General features: G+C 41.2%; 1 protein-coding gene and 1 long non-coding RNA gene across 3 annotated transcripts in view; one reads left to right on the top strand and one right to left on the bottom strand.

Annotated features, from left to right (window-relative positions):
• The window catches only part of GRK7 (G protein-coupled receptor kinase 7), a 40422-nt gene that overhangs the window by 10483 nt on the left and 14670 nt on the right, over positions 1-15269 (bottom strand). For both annotated transcript variants that reach the window (XR_004677643.1, XM_034996049.1), the window contains exon 4: positions 5873-6147. Coding sequence is in view for 1 of the 2 variants with exons in the window: in XM_034996049.1 (XP_034851940.1) it covers positions 5873-6147 (275 nt within the window). In the remaining variant the exon portion in view is untranslated. The remainder of the gene's footprint in view (positions 1-5872; positions 6148-15269) is intronic.
• On the top strand, positions 2280-14754 carry LOC118004623. The gene is made up of 3 exons (XR_004677645.1): positions 2280-2366; positions 10784-10943; positions 14674-14754. It is a non-coding gene; the product is annotated as an uncharacterized LOC118004623 (long non-coding RNA).

The raw sequence follows: 15269 nt of genomic DNA, 5'->3' as shown, positions 1-15269 counted from the left end.
CTGCCCCTCCCCTGCTCCTGCTCTCTCTCACTCTCTGAATTAAATAAAATCTTAAAAAAAAAAAAGAAAAAGAAAGAAATGTCTCCCCTTAGGGAAAAGTCAATTTCTGTCGTAAATCAACCTTGGTAAAAATTAATCACATTCATAGGTTTCCTTTACTTTTATTCCAGTTATCAAAAACTTTTAGGAAAAGAATTGAGGATTTCTCCCATATGCCCCCTTACAGATTCCCTGCTATGTCAGATAATTACTGCAGTGAACTCTAACAGTTCTAAACACAGTAATGACATTACTAATAATAATAGTGGGAATAACTGGCATTTATCCAGAACCTACTCTCAGCTAATACAAAGTTAAGCTCTGCACTTATGTTATCACATTTACCATCACAACAATGCCTGTCTGTCTTTTCATTGTACTTTTAACCTCTTCACTTGCTTCTGCATTCATAAATGGCTGTGCATCTGAAAAAGCCAAACATAGGTGAATTTTTCAAAGGAAAATTGTAATCAAATATTATTATGGAAAAGAGAAATCCAGCTGTAGGCATCTGATGTCCAGCCATTCCCTGGGTTGTTCTGTGGTTCAGGCCTAGCCCCATCCAGAATGATGCAGGACTCCTTGGACTTATCTCATTATGACCCAACTGAAAAACAGATATGGAGAACTGTATCATGAGATACTACAAGCTGTCTCTGTTTTCCCCAAAGCCACCAAGTCTCCATCAATTTAAAGGAAGGAAAATGCAGGCTTGCCATCTACTAGAACCTACTGACCAATGTCTGTGTGGTTTACATCCTGTAGAGTCAGAGCCTTGAGGGAGGGTTACTGAGATAGCTTCGAAGCTTCAAAGATGGATTTTTCTCTTAGGTTTATTGAGGTATAATTTTCACAGCAACATTCACCATTTTAAGGTATCAGATTTTGGTGGCGGGGAGGGTATTAGATAAAATTTAAATGTGGCAGAACAAGGATAGAGGGGCGCCTGGGTGGCTCCGTTGGTTAAGCGTCTGCCTTCGGCTCAGGTCATGATCCCAGGGGTCCTGGGATCGAGCCCCGTGTGGGGCTCCCAGCTCGGCGGGGAGCCTGCTTCTCCCTCTCCTCCCTGCTCCTGCTCTCTTTCTCTCTCGCTATCTCTGTCTCTTTCTCTCTCTCTCCAATACATAATTAAAATCTTAAAAAAAAAAAAAAAGGGCGCCTGGGTGGCTCGGTTGGTTGGGCGACTGCCTTCGGCTCAGGTCATGATCCTGGAGTCCCGGGATCGAGTCCCGCATCGGGCTTCCTGCTCGGCAGGGAGTCTGCTTCTCCCTCTGATCCTCCCGCATCTCATGCTCTCTCTCTCTGTCTCATTCTCTCTCTCAAATAAATAAATAAAATCTTTAAAAAAAAAAAAAATCTTAAAAAAAAAAGAATTTAAAGGTGGCAGGACAAGGATAGAGCTAGAATTCCATCTATGTAAATCAGGAATGAACCCCAAGACTCTGTGTCTCAAAGAAAACAAAGGAACTGGAATGGGACCAGGTGACGTGAGGAAGGAGCTTGTACCACCTTGAGGGCCACCAGCAGGCGTGAATGCAGTATCCCCCAGGTCAAGAGAGCAACTTAAACTCACTCTGAGCAGCCTTAACTTGGATAAACAAAGAGTTCCCAGGGGCTCAGTAACCTTGAGAAATTCGCCAAGCCAGTCTTGACATCAGTATGAACAGTTCTCAAGGAACACCTCAAGTGACAGGCCCAAATGGCCTTGGTTTGCCCGACAGGGATGGCCACTTCAGCCCTTTTGCAACGAGCCACAGAGGATAAGGGAACAACAGGCCACTAAAGGTTTTCTTTATGTTCCTCAGCGCCCTGACTAGGTGACCCTGGAGGGCAGGGCCTAGGCTTTATGCCCTTTCTCACTAAGTGTCTGTGGTTGCTGATGCCAACAACAAAAGACCAGGTTTTCCAGTCCCTATTCCTTTTACTCAGTGTCTGGACCACGACAAATCTGATCACTTTATCTTTTGCACTAATGACTCTTACCTCAGTTCTGTAATTAGAAATAGCATGGATGTTATTTTACTCTTGAATCTTGCCCTGGCAGCTTCATGCAGGGATCTTTTGGCCCATCCTTAGGCAGTGCACTTTGGACAAATAAGAGAGGCTGTTGATGGGGCAACATCTTCTGCCCTAGCCAACCTGGCAGCTGCAGGAAGACTTCTCCTGCTGACTGGAGTAGGTTCTATTTCGGAGCATTTATAGGAGCTCTTGTGTTACTGAACCCTACATAGAGATTACAATGGATTTTCTTGGAACGGTCAATGAAGAAAAGATACCACCTGACCATACATGAAGACCACTCTGTGGGGTTTGGTCTGCCAAGAACAGTATGTATTGGTATGAAATTATGTGTCGGAGAAGCACTTAAGTCAGACTTGCATGATTAGTTGATCTTGTTCTGCTGCAGTGACTGATCAGAAAACCTGCAAAATGTTTAAGTAATCTTCAGCTTTTATTTTATTAGAAAACATCATAAACTCTATCTGGAGCTTTTGTGAGATGCTCAGAAAAGCTTTCAATTTATTTTTTTTTTAAAGCTTTCAACTTCCATGCAAAACAAAATTAATTCACAGACCTATGAAGACAAAGGAGGAGATCCTTTCAGTGATGTCTAAAGAGGGAAAAGGGTTTTAAAATTTATTTCAAATGTTTGTGAATGCAAGAGGGAGGGGGCACTTGACCTCTCTTCTGTGTAATATGTTGAGTAGGCATTTGCTTGGCTTTGAAGGACACCACTAGATTAATCAAACATTATCTCATTTGAATTAAAAAAAAATACAGAGAGTTGAAATGAAAATGTTGGAAGGTTTTCTCTTTCACCGAACAGCTGGTTTTTAAATGCCTTTTCTCGAATGTTGTAAACAGTTTTATTCAAAACAGTCACAACAACAGATGCTTTATAAAAAGGTTTTGCTTAATGGAGCAGCTTCAGGCAATGATCCAGTGCTCTAAGGTGGCATTTTCCTGAAGAAGTTTGTCAATATTTCATTTTCTATACCCAAAGTGTGTTTATAGAGTGTCAAGATAGATTTTTCAATCAAACATACCAAGCGGGCAGGTTGTCTCTTTTTTCCCCAAAGCCACCTTCAGGGAGGTCACCTGAAGAGGCTGTTCGCTTTCTTTGCGGCCTCCGCCGCTGTTGGGATGCCCTCTTAGACTCCCTGCACTTGAGAACCCGGGCAGTAGAGACGGTCAGGGGTCACCATTTCCAGTTCTCCTCTCCTCGCTGGGCACAGGGAAGACGACACTAGCCAGACCCTTGGACCTTGCGCAGGGCAAACAAGCGAGTGTAAGTGATGCGCGAGCGGGTCACTTCTGGGCGAGTCAGTACAAAGCTCCCCGGGGTTGTGGATGCTCTTTTCTCCGCTACAGCGACGGGAAGCCACGAGCTCCAGGGGAGCCGTCAGATGGATGCAGCCTGGCTCTCTGAGCCTCTGCTCCGAAGGGAGGTACCCGAAGAGGGTGCTGCTGCACGCATAAGGCACTCTGTGCGAGGGAGAAAAAAATTCCCGTCGTTGCAAGCCTCAGAGACTTTGGGATTTGCTTGTTATCATGACGCGGCCTGTTCCGACCACACTGATGCAACAACGTTGGACTCCACACAGGAAAATCAGTTCCACGTTTTCCTTCGCTTAAATGTAGAGTTTCCGTCAAATTTCAAAATACTCATTTGTTAGTTTGGTGTCTGTCATGCTTTGAAAGTCATTACAAATGGATCTTGTTTCGCTATTTAAAACAATGAGGTCGAAAATTAAAAGCTTACCTCCATACTCAAATATTTTGAACTGAGGCAGCCTTGTTCTAGAGCCTTCGGTAGCAGCTACTTGGAAGATTGAGGGTAATTTTACTGCCTATGTTCTGGGGTGGTAGTAAAAAGCAGTCATATTACTTCATGTTGTAGTTTTCATATTTGTATATATTTTTAAATTTTGAAAATTCAATCTAAGAATTTAAGACGTTCAAGCTCATAGTTCAGTCAAAATATTATCTGGTATCTCTCTTAGAACAAATTAGTAATAATTGCTATCAGTTACTTTATATATGTTATATCTAAACCTCAAAGTTTCCGACTGTGTAAGTCAGGGTTCTCTAGAGAAACAGAACCAACAGGATGCTGAAAGGGTCCAGAATGTACTACGGTAGCATAAAAATTATTTTGGGCTGAAGGCATTTGCGAGTCAACAGATACAGGTTTTGAATTTCCCTTATCTGCCTAGAAGCAGAGACTTCAAAAACTGAACTCATAAATCTTCTCTCTGGGAGTCTTAGAACTGGGAAAGACTGACTCTTAGCACCAGTGACAGAAGTCGGCTCCACACCTAAATAGCCACTGTCACAAAACTCTCGTATCTCCCACCTATTCTCCTAAAAGTCATTTGTTCTCCCATAAGTGCCCTCCCCCCACCCCAGCAATTCTAAGAAATTATTTGTTTTCCTGCAAGTACCCTTCTGCTCCTCCCCTTACCCTATTAAGATGGTCTATAATTCTAACTGATCCCAGTCACATTTTTCTGTGAACTCTTGTATACGTGCATAAATAAAAAAGCCTGTCTTTTCTCTTACTAATCTGTGTTTTGTCAGTTTAGTTTGTAGGCCTCTAAGAAGGTAGAGGAGAAGTTTTTTCTCCCTGACAATATGTGTGCATGTATATGAGAGAGACATGGAGAGAGAGAGAAAGAGAGATTGAAAGAGGGAGGGAAGGAGGGAGGAAGGATGGATGGATTATTTTAAGGAATTGGCTCGCACAATTGTAGAGGTTTGGCAAGTCCAAATCCTGCAAGGTAGGTCATCAAGCTGGAGACCCAGGGAAGAGTTGCAGTTCAAGTCCAAAGGTGGTTTGCCAGCAGAATTCCCTCTTCTCCCAGGGAAGTCAGTCCTTTTCTGTGAAGGCCTTCAACTGACTGGATGAGACCCAACCACATTATGAACAATAATCTCCTTTATTCAAAGGCTACTGATTTATATATTAAGCTTATCTTAAAAATACCTGCACAGAAGCATCTAGAATAATTGATCAAATATCTGAGTATGGTGGCCTAGTCAAGTTGTCATAAAATTAATCATCATACCCATAAATCCCCAATTTTAATACATGAGGATATTGAGACTCTGAGAAAGTAATTCAATTGCTTGAGGTAAAATGACATACAGAGCTGGGATGGGAGTCTATGTCTGCGAATCTAAAGCCCTTGGTTTTTTCTCTATATAACACAGTTACCCACTGCCAAGGGCCTTTTTACAGCTCAGCTTTTACTTATTTTGTTTCTTCTAAAATAGCTTGATCTTATTATTCCCTATAAGCAATAAAACTCGACTTTCTTCAAAAGGAAAGTGCCCTGGTACTGATGGGTTTTAAGTTTTAATTGTATTCCTTTTTGAATCATTTATTCACAATTCAAAATTCAAGAGATAATAGGGCTATAGAGTGAAAATCTTCATTTGCATCCCTGTCACCTGCCCCTAATTTCTTTTTATTAGAGACCACCAATCATATACATTCTTTGTATACTCTGCCCAAAATATTCTATGCAACTATTTGAATTATAGATCACTTTTCTTTTCTCTTCTCTTTTCCCCTTTCCTCTTTCTTTCTATCTTTCTTTCTTTCTTTGATGTATGCTGTTTTGCAACTCACTTTTTTACTTTAAAATATATCTTGGAGATCATTCCACATCAAGTGCTCACAGTGTTTGAAAGTATCAGAAACACTTGACCATATAATATGCAAATAATAATAGGAAAATAATAATACCTAATCCCAAGTCCTCATCATTAATCCAAACCTGTGGACAATGCTGACATTGCTAATTACCTCTGTTACATGGTAGTTTACCTGCTTCCTAAACGTTGCTCTGGTTTCTTAGCCAAGAAGAGTCTGCAAATATCTTTTGCTTCCTCTGTGAAGTTATCATGTTGGAATCTGACCTCTTCTTTCAGGGTTCTTTGCTTTAAATCCTCTTTACTGACTTTTTCCTTGTAATCTTTGAATGGTGTTCGTCCAGCAACCATTTCATAAATACTGCATCCCATTGCAAACCAGTCCACAGGGTAGGAATAACTCACTTTTTCCATTAGGATTTCAGGAGCCATATAACCATTGGTTCCAGCCTGTAACAGCCCAAACAAGAAACAAAACAAAACAAAAACACTAATTTGAGTGTAACAGATGCTGCTGATTGCCTATCCAATACCCATTCTCCTTTTCTTTCTTTGTTAAGTGAATCCTAAGTATTTGGGGTGGCAATGTGTCTAACCTATTCTAGTCTTTGCTCTCCTAGCATCCTCTGGGGCAGCTGGGGTAGGCCATGTCATCCATTCTGGCCAAGAGGATTTAGCTGGAGTGCATTATAAAAGGGACAGATGAGGGGTGCCTGGGTGGTTCAGACAACTGACTCTTTTATTTTAAATATTTTTTTCAGTAAAGTAATGCCAACCTATCATCTTTAATGAAATCACGTACTTTGTGTTTTTTTCTTATGGATATAATTTAATATTTTATTTATTTGTTTGTTTATTTTTTATTATGTTATGTTAGTCACCATACGTACATCATTAGTTTTTGATGTAGTATTCCATGATTCATTGTTTGCGTATAACACACAGTGCTCCATGCAATACATGCCCTCCTTAATACCCATCACTGAGACAATTGACTCAATCTCAGCTGAGGTCTTCTCAGGGTCGTGAGTCATGCTGGGCATGGAGTTTAATAAGTAAGTAAATAAGTAAGTAAATAAATAAATAAATAAAATAAAGGGACAGATGGGCTGCCCTTGAAATGAGGAAGTCACCTAGCCCCTCATTTCATCATTAAGGTGAAAAGTTCAAGTGGATGTCTCTGTGATTCCCCTAAGCTCTGCCTCTGTATTTTATTCACAGATAATAGAAAATTAGATGCATGGTTTTAAAGGTTGAACACTTTATTGCTAATATTGAATGTTCATATATTACCTGGTCTGTGATTCTTCCTCTATTTGCTATATAATGATATTAATATCACACATCTCTGCCTATCCCTGCATTGAAAAACTAGCACAGTCATTTTAATCTAAAAAATTCCACACATGAAAATTCATTTAACATGCATGACTATATTTTGTAGGCACATTTCTACTGACAGTACATGCCAAATGACCATTGAGTTAAAAAATATATATTTATACATATAACTTAAAATTTACCATCTTAATAATTTTTAAATGTACAGTTCAAGAGTATTAAGTACATTCACATTGTTGTGCAACCATAATCACTTTCCATCTCGCAAAACTGAAACTCTATACTCATTAAACTACAACTCCCCATTGCCCCCACTCCCTAGGCCCTGGCAACCACCATTCTACTTTCTGTCTCTACTAATCTGACCACTCTAGGTACCTCATGTATGGGGAATCATGCAGTTATTGTCTTTTTGTGAATGTGTTATTTTAATACATTCATTAATTTGACAAATTTTTGAAAATATTTTATTTACTTATTTGAGAGAGAATGAGAGTATGTGTGTGCACAAGGGGAGGGGCAGAGGTAGAGGGTTGGGGAGGGAAGAATCTCAAGCCGACTCCAAGCCAAGCACAGAGCACCACATGGGGCTCGATCCTATAACCCTGAGATCACAACCTGAGCCAAAACCAAGAGTTGGACACTTAACTGACTGAGCAACCAGGTACCCCCAATAAATATTTAATGAATATCTATAACATACCTTGTAATATAAAATATACATATATATACATACACACACACACAAACACATTGTTTTCCAAAAACTAACTTGTTTTTGGTTAAAGTATAATGTATAACCTCTGCAGCAATTAAAAATTCAAAGAACACCTGGGGCGCCTGGGTGGCTCAGTTGGCTAATTGTCTGCCTTTGGCTCAGGTCATGATACTGGGGTCCCGGAATTGAGTCCCATGGCAGGCTCCCTGCTCAGCGGGGAGTCTGCTTCTCCCTCTGCCCCTCACCTGGTTCGTGCTTTCTCTCTCTTGCTCTCTCTCTCTCAAATAAATAAATAAATAAATAAATAAAATCTTGAAGGAAAAAAAAGGAAAAATTCAAAGAACACCCTAAAATGACAATAGGCTTCTATTAGTACATAAAAATGATCATATAAATTACTGGCAGAGTTGTGAAAAACAGATGTGCTCTGTAAACTGACCCAGACTTTTAGGAGAGCAGTAAGATAGAGTCACAGAAAATAATCAGTTTACTTCATCTCGGAGTATATACCTCCAAGAAATGACTCAGAAGAAAGAAAAAGGAATCTACATAGAGATGTTCATAGCTCCATTATTTATAATGGTCACAAGCTGGAAAACTCCAAAAGCCCGTCAATAAAGACAACAGACTAGAGTCTATTGTTAATACTATATATTTCACACACTGATTACAAATATGCATTCCAGTACATCAAAAAAGGCTGGAAAGTGTTTTTAGTTTTTTATCAGGTGATTTTTTTCTAATTGCTTAAGTATATATTTTTACATGCACTATATATATAATGCCCTAGGAATATTAAATTTCATGGATAATTTCTACATGGGTAACAACAATGAAAAGCATATATGACCCAAGCACTAATGAGAAGTAATTGGCCTGTCTGGAAGTGACTGGGTCTGACAGGCCGGGCATGAGTCAGCATGGTACTGCTGTTTTCGTAGAAGCTGATATATAATTTGGGTGACCATATGTTCCGGTTTGCCCAGCACAGTCCCAGTTTACATTTGTTGTCCTGGCATCTTGTCTAGTTTTGCATTTGTCCAGACAGAAGGGTCCTGTAGGTTCCCCTGAGGCCCAGGATGTAGTCTTACTCGACTTTGTATCCAAACTAGGAACTTACTATAGGGCCTCACGCGCTGCATACCCAACAAAATGTTTGTTAAATAAACAACAGTAAAGATGGTAACTAGATGTTTTCCATTCACTATGCAACCAATATTGAGTTCTACGGATACCAAGACATATGATACCTGGCTGTTGCCCTTCAGGATTTACAGGCTGATGGAGACAGGTCAAAAGGTTAATTAAATAGAGTACAGTAAATGCTGTAATGGGAGTATAAAAAAAGCACAGGGAGGTGAGAGGGTATGTATGTGTGTGTGTGTTGGGGATATTTCACTGAAGAGTGATAGCTGAGCTGAATCATGAGGGAAGAATCTGTCCCCCTGAGTAGGCTAGCCAGCTAATGAGCACGTGCAAGAGATGGAGCCAGAAATAATGTGGGGTGTTCAGGGAGCTTTAAGGAATTTGGCATTTCTGGAACACAAGATCTGTGGGATGTAATGGTGGGAGGGGAGACTAGAGGAAGAGATGTGGATGAGACTGAGAAACACTGTATGCCAAAATAGGAAAAATTCATTCCCAGTCCCCCTTTTCCCTTGTATCCCTCTACCAGAGAGGTCAGAAGGCTGAGCACTCCATCTCTCAGCTTCCTTTGTACCTAAGGCGACCATGTGATATGAGCTTTATTTGAGAGGTATGCAAGGCAAAGGTGCTGAGGGTTGTGGAAAAAGGGGAGTAAGCCTACTTAGAAATACCTAAAAGATATAAGACAAATTAATGGATCAATAGAGGGATGGATAGATGGAGAGACATGTGATAAAGTGAATCTAATAAAATATTAATGATATACAATGGAATATTGTTTGGCCATAAAAAGGAATGTATTAATTACATGCTACAACATGGATGAACCCTGAAAACATTATGCTAAGTGAAAGAAGCCAAATACAAAAGGCCACATATTGTGTTTCCATTTATGTAAAATGTCCAAAATCGGCAATTCCACAGAGCCAGAAAGTGGATTAGTGGTTGCTTAGGGTTGGGACAGGGGGAATGGGAGTGACTGCTAAAGGGCAGGGGGTTTCTTTTTGGGGTGAAGAAAAGATTCTAAAATTGTGATAATGTTTGCATTGCTCTATGAATATACTAAAACCCACTGAATTGTATACTTTAAATGGGTCAATTTTACGGTATTTAAATTATATCTCAATAAAGCTGTTCAAAATGTTCATGGTAAACAGGTAGGTAATGGGGCTTCTGGGTGGCTCAGTTGGTTAAATGACTGCCTTCAGCTCAGTTCATGATCCTGGAGTCCCGGGATCGAGTCCCACATCGGGCTCCCCGCTCAGCGGGGGGTCTGCTTCTCCCTCTGATCCCCTTCCCTCTCATGCTCTCTGTCTCTCATTCTCCCTCTCTCAAATAAATAAATAAAATCTTTAAAAAACAAAACAAAACAAACAAACAAACAAAAACAGGTAGGTAATGGGTATACAGGTGCTTGCTGTGAAATTCTTTCAACTTTCCTGTGTGTTTGAAAGTTTTTATAATAGAATGCAGAGGGAAGGGGGCCCTTGGGTGGCTCAGCGGGTTAAGCGTCTGCCTTTGGCTCAGGTCATGATCCCGGGGTCCTGGGATCCAGCTCTGTGTTGTGGGCTCCCTGCTCATTGGGGAGTCTGCTTTTCCCTCTCCTGTTGCCCCTCCCTCCCGCTCGTGCTCTCACTCTCTCTCTCGAATAAATAAATAAAATCTTAAAAAAAAAAAGAATGCGGAGGGGAAAAGGAGTGAGAGAAGGGGATGCAATACGTAGCTGCTGGTCCATCAGGCACAATAGAATCTTCTACAAGGGTCATAAAGAGGACCTACAGGGGAGAGTGAAGAAGAGGGAATCCATCTACCCAGCTCCCTCCCATCTCCTATTTCCATTTGTCAAGGATTACCCAAAAGCTAACTTGTCTGTATTTCTAGATGTTGTCCAGACCTTCAGCAGCTTGCTAGAAACCAGGATTCACATTGCAGTCTGATATTTCCTCCAATTCTAAAAGAGGAGGTGCAACTCAGCCTACAAGTGGAGCCAACAGAGTGCTGTCCAGGAGCGAGAGAAGAGGCAGAGAGAGACTGTTAGAAGGTGTGTGAGGTTTGTGGCCCAGTACTCCAACTTGATGAAATTTCTCAATGATTTACTTTGGTATGGGGCTTTTTCATTTGTGATGCTGGCTACTGGCAGGTCACTCAATCCAGGATCTAAAGGCTGTCAGAATCGGGAAACTTTCTTATATTACTTCTTTGATCATTTTCTCCCTTCCATTTTCTTTCCTCTCTTTTTGTTTTTGGAAATCCCGAACGTATCCCCTACGCTTATCTTTTGCTTCTATTTTCCATCTCTTTGTCTTTTTCTAGGATTTCCTTTTTTTATTTTTTCTAGGAGAACTTCCTCTATTTTTTCCCTAACTCTTCTATTTTTTTTTTAAGTATTTTATTATGGTAAATTTCAAACATATACAAAAGAGAGACTAGAATAATAAACCCAGTATATGCTATACTCAGCTTCAAGAATTATCAACAAATGGTCAGTCTTGTTTCATCTGTGTCCCCTACCCACTCCTACTGGCCCAGACTCTCCTAGACATCATCATTTATATTTCACTATGAGTCTCTAAAAGGTAAGGCCACTTAAAAGCAAACAAACAAAACCAAAGCACTACAATATCATTATCTCACTTTAAAAATAACAAAAATTCTTTAACATTATCAAATATCTGGACATGTTTACACTTCTCCAATTGTGCTATAAAATTGTCCTCTAAATAGTTTGCTTAAATTTGGATCTAAATAAAGTTCACACAGTGTCATTGTTTGGTATGTCTCTTTAATCTCTGTGAATATATAAGTTCCTCATCTGTCTGCCTCCCCAGCCCCCTGGAAGATTTTGTTGGAAAAGCTGGCTAAATTCTAGAATGCCCCAGGTCAGATTTTGCTGACTGCCTCCCTGTGGTGTCAATTAACATGTTCCCCTATTCTTTGTATTTCCTGTGAATTAATAGCTAGATCTAGAGGCTTAATCCTTCTACTGAAATTTCATTTCTGCAAATGTTTTTTATTAAAGTATCATTAACATATAATAGCATGCACAGATCATAGATGTTCAGTTTAGTAAATTTTGATAATTGAATACACCCACATAAATACCACCCAAACAAGATATAGAATACTTCATCCACCCAGAAAGTCCCCTTGTGTCTCTTTCCAGTCCATTCTCCTCTCTACTTCCTAGGCAACCACTTTCTGATTTCTGTCACCATAGATTAGTTTTGTCTGTTCTTGGATTTTATGTAAATGGAATTGTATGGTAGATACTCTTTTGTGTCTGACTTCTTTTTTTAACATAATGTTTTTGAGATTTATCCATGTTGCCCTGCAAATTTATTTGTGAATTTTTTTATTTCCAAATGCCCTTTTTCTTCTCTGAATGTTCCTTGTTTTCTAGCATCTGTTCTTGCTTCATGGATGCAATATCTTCTCTTAAATCTCATAAGATATTAATTATACATTTTTAAAAAATGTTACCTTCTACTCATTGCATTGTTCCTACTTTCTATAAGCTTCTCTCTTCTGTTTGTTTTTGCATAGTCTTTCATTTTGGAGGGTTCCTTCAAATAACAAGTGATCTTTGACTACTTGTATTTAAGAATGTAACACCAAAAAGCTGACAAGAAGCTTGTCAACTGATGGATTCACTGTAGGGTGATCTTGCCAAGCCATTTCAGTGGGGACGCCACCTGTGAGTACCCACAGACCTTTTGTGTTAGGCTACTCCATTTCCTCAGAGAGAGATATGCTCCAATACCCCATTTGAGAGGGGTCAGCCTGCTTGCTCTCATTCTGGGAGCTAAGGTGGGGAGGGGACTGAGGGTCTCCCCACATCACATAGTATTTCATGCTCTACAACTCTCAGTTGGACTATATGTTCCTGTGTCCAGCTTCTCTCTGGTTCAATCTCTTCTGCTGGGGTGGGAGAAGCAGGGAGAAAGACTACAAACAATATCCAACTGCAGTTCAGACAGTGGTGATTGGTAAATTCTACTTAGCAACACTGATTGTGAGTTCGCTCTGTGTGTGGCACCCTTCCAATGAGCAGATTTCAGAAGCAAGTGACTTTAGTGATCAAAATAGTTAATTGGGTCACCAGATAAATATCAGTTGCTCAGTAGAAGGTATAGGGTGAAAGTGGAGAACACGCCTTGTCCTAACAAAGGATGTGAGACACAGCTAGGGGAAAAATTGGAAATAATAATGTAAAATGCTTATTAAGTGCTCATTACATGCTAATTATTTTCTCAAGTGCTTTATGTGAATTTCTTGTTTCATCTTTATTTTTTTTTAAAGATTTTATTTATTTATTTATTTGTCAGAGAGAGAGAGAGAGAGAGCACAAGCAGGGGGGACAGCAGGTAGAGCAGGCAGAGGGAGAAGCAGACTCCTTGCTGAGCAGGTAGCCCAATGCAGGACTCGATCCCAGGACCCTGGGATCATGACCTGAGCTGAAGACAGACACTTAACTGACTAAGCCACCCAGGCATCCCTTGTTTCATCTTTATGATAACCCTATGAGATAGAAACAATTTTTATCTCCCATTTTACAGATTAGAAAACTGAACTACAGGGTGCCTGGGTGGCTCAGTTGGTTGGGAGACTGCCTTCAGCTCAGGTCATGATCCTGGAATCCCGGGATCGAGTCCCACATCGGGTTCCCTGCTTAGCGGGGAGTCTGCTTCTCCCTCTGACACTCCCCCCTCCTGTGCTCTCTATTTCTCTCTCTCTCAAATAAATAAATTTAAAAAAAAAAAATCTAAAAAAAAAAAAGAAAGAAAACTGAACTACAGAGGGTTTAAATCTTGCCCAAGGTCATCCACGCAAGATTCACACAGATCTCTGCACTTAGAACCACTACATTACACTGCCTCTTTGGAAGTAGGTGATGTGGCTTTTTCTTACCCTTCCAAGTTCCCTTCAGGATTTCTTTTCTCTCCTTAGCGTCCTCTCCTTCCATCTCCCCATCTACCAAGGACCAAGACCTCATCTTGGTCCATTCCTGCTTAAGCTGCTTCCCTTCCCCTTTTCCCAACATCCTTTGCCTGTATCTCTGCTAATCAGGCTGGCTGGGCTGCTCCACACTACCCGAGATTGCTAGGAGGAGGGAACCAGATCCCGAGCCATGCTCCGGGACCACCTTGCTCCCTCCCCAGGGAAATAAATGAAGAATCAGCCCGCCATCTTTACAGCACTATAGCCTCTTGGTGTAATGGAAAGAGCACAAGACAGCATGCAGGGTAGCTTTAGATCCCTTCCAAATAATTTTCAGGACTAAATTTACCTCTTGGCCCTAAAGACAGAAAATGTCAGTGATGGAATTTTGAAGGGCATCACCTCCTTAAGGAGTGGAGGTATTTCACAGAGAAGAATGGAATTAGAGGCGCACTCCAGACTCTAAGCACCCAAATTCCATCTCAGCCTCCAGCTGAAAAAATTAATTGCCTGCCCTTTATGCCATTTGTCTTCTGCATGTGGACTGCCTCCTCGGAGTGGGGTGGGAGGAGAGAACGGGCCAAGCAGCATGAGGCAGGGTCCAACCACGCTGACCTCTCACAGCTCAGTTTAACTCCTGCAGTTACAAAGGGCCTCCACACATCAGTCTCTGTGTCATCAAAACAGTCACTTTCAGTCCATGTGACCAGAACAGCCATTGCCAGGGCTAGAGGGATCACTCAAGTGTCAGCAGCCACAAAACTCTCAGGGGAGCTTTCTGTATATATTTTTTTGTTCTGTTTCCTTCATTTTGTTTTGCTTTTGTTTTATAGTGCCTTTTGATGGACCCACATAGTCAACACCTGGTCAGGCAAAACAAGGTATACCCAGCATGGCAGGGCATCAAGCATCAGACCTCACAGGGTTTAGGAAGCCAGTAATAACGCCTCCTTCCATATTGCCCCCCAGGGGGCAGCAAGAAGTACAACTACTACAGTCAACCGCGTGTGTATTGCTTAGGCCCATCAGGACCACCGGACACCTACAGGTGTTGAAACTTTGAGGAGGGTGAACACCCTACGGTGGGATCAGGATCAGAGCCAGCCTATCCGGACCTGTGCAGACACCCCTTCCATTGTCCTTGCTGTTGGATGCTGGCTTCCACTGACCCTGTAGCTGTTGTCACCCTTACCCCTGGGCCCATGGGAGCCTGGTGGCAAGGCCAGGCTGGGCGGATTCTGTCCTCTGAACAGTCCCAATGTGACTCTGGGCAGCAGTGGACTGTGACCTTGGCAGTGCTGAGAACAGGGAGGGGCCTTTCAGTGGGACTGAGAGGGCACAGTTCACATCTTAATAGCTTTATATATCCATGAAAAAGTGTGTGTGTGAATTCATGCAGGTGTACGTTGCCGGTCCTTCAAGGTCAAGA

This window comes from Mirounga leonina, unplaced genomic scaffold (genome assembly GCF_011800145.1).
Source record: "Mirounga leonina isolate KUSES-001 unplaced genomic scaffold, KU_Mleo_1.0 Mir_115, whole genome shotgun sequence".
NCBI lineage: Eukaryota > Metazoa > Chordata > Mammalia > Carnivora > Phocidae > Mirounga > Mirounga leonina.
The sequence above is the reverse complement of the archived record's forward strand: the minus strand, read 5'-3'. Positions and strand labels throughout refer to the sequence as shown.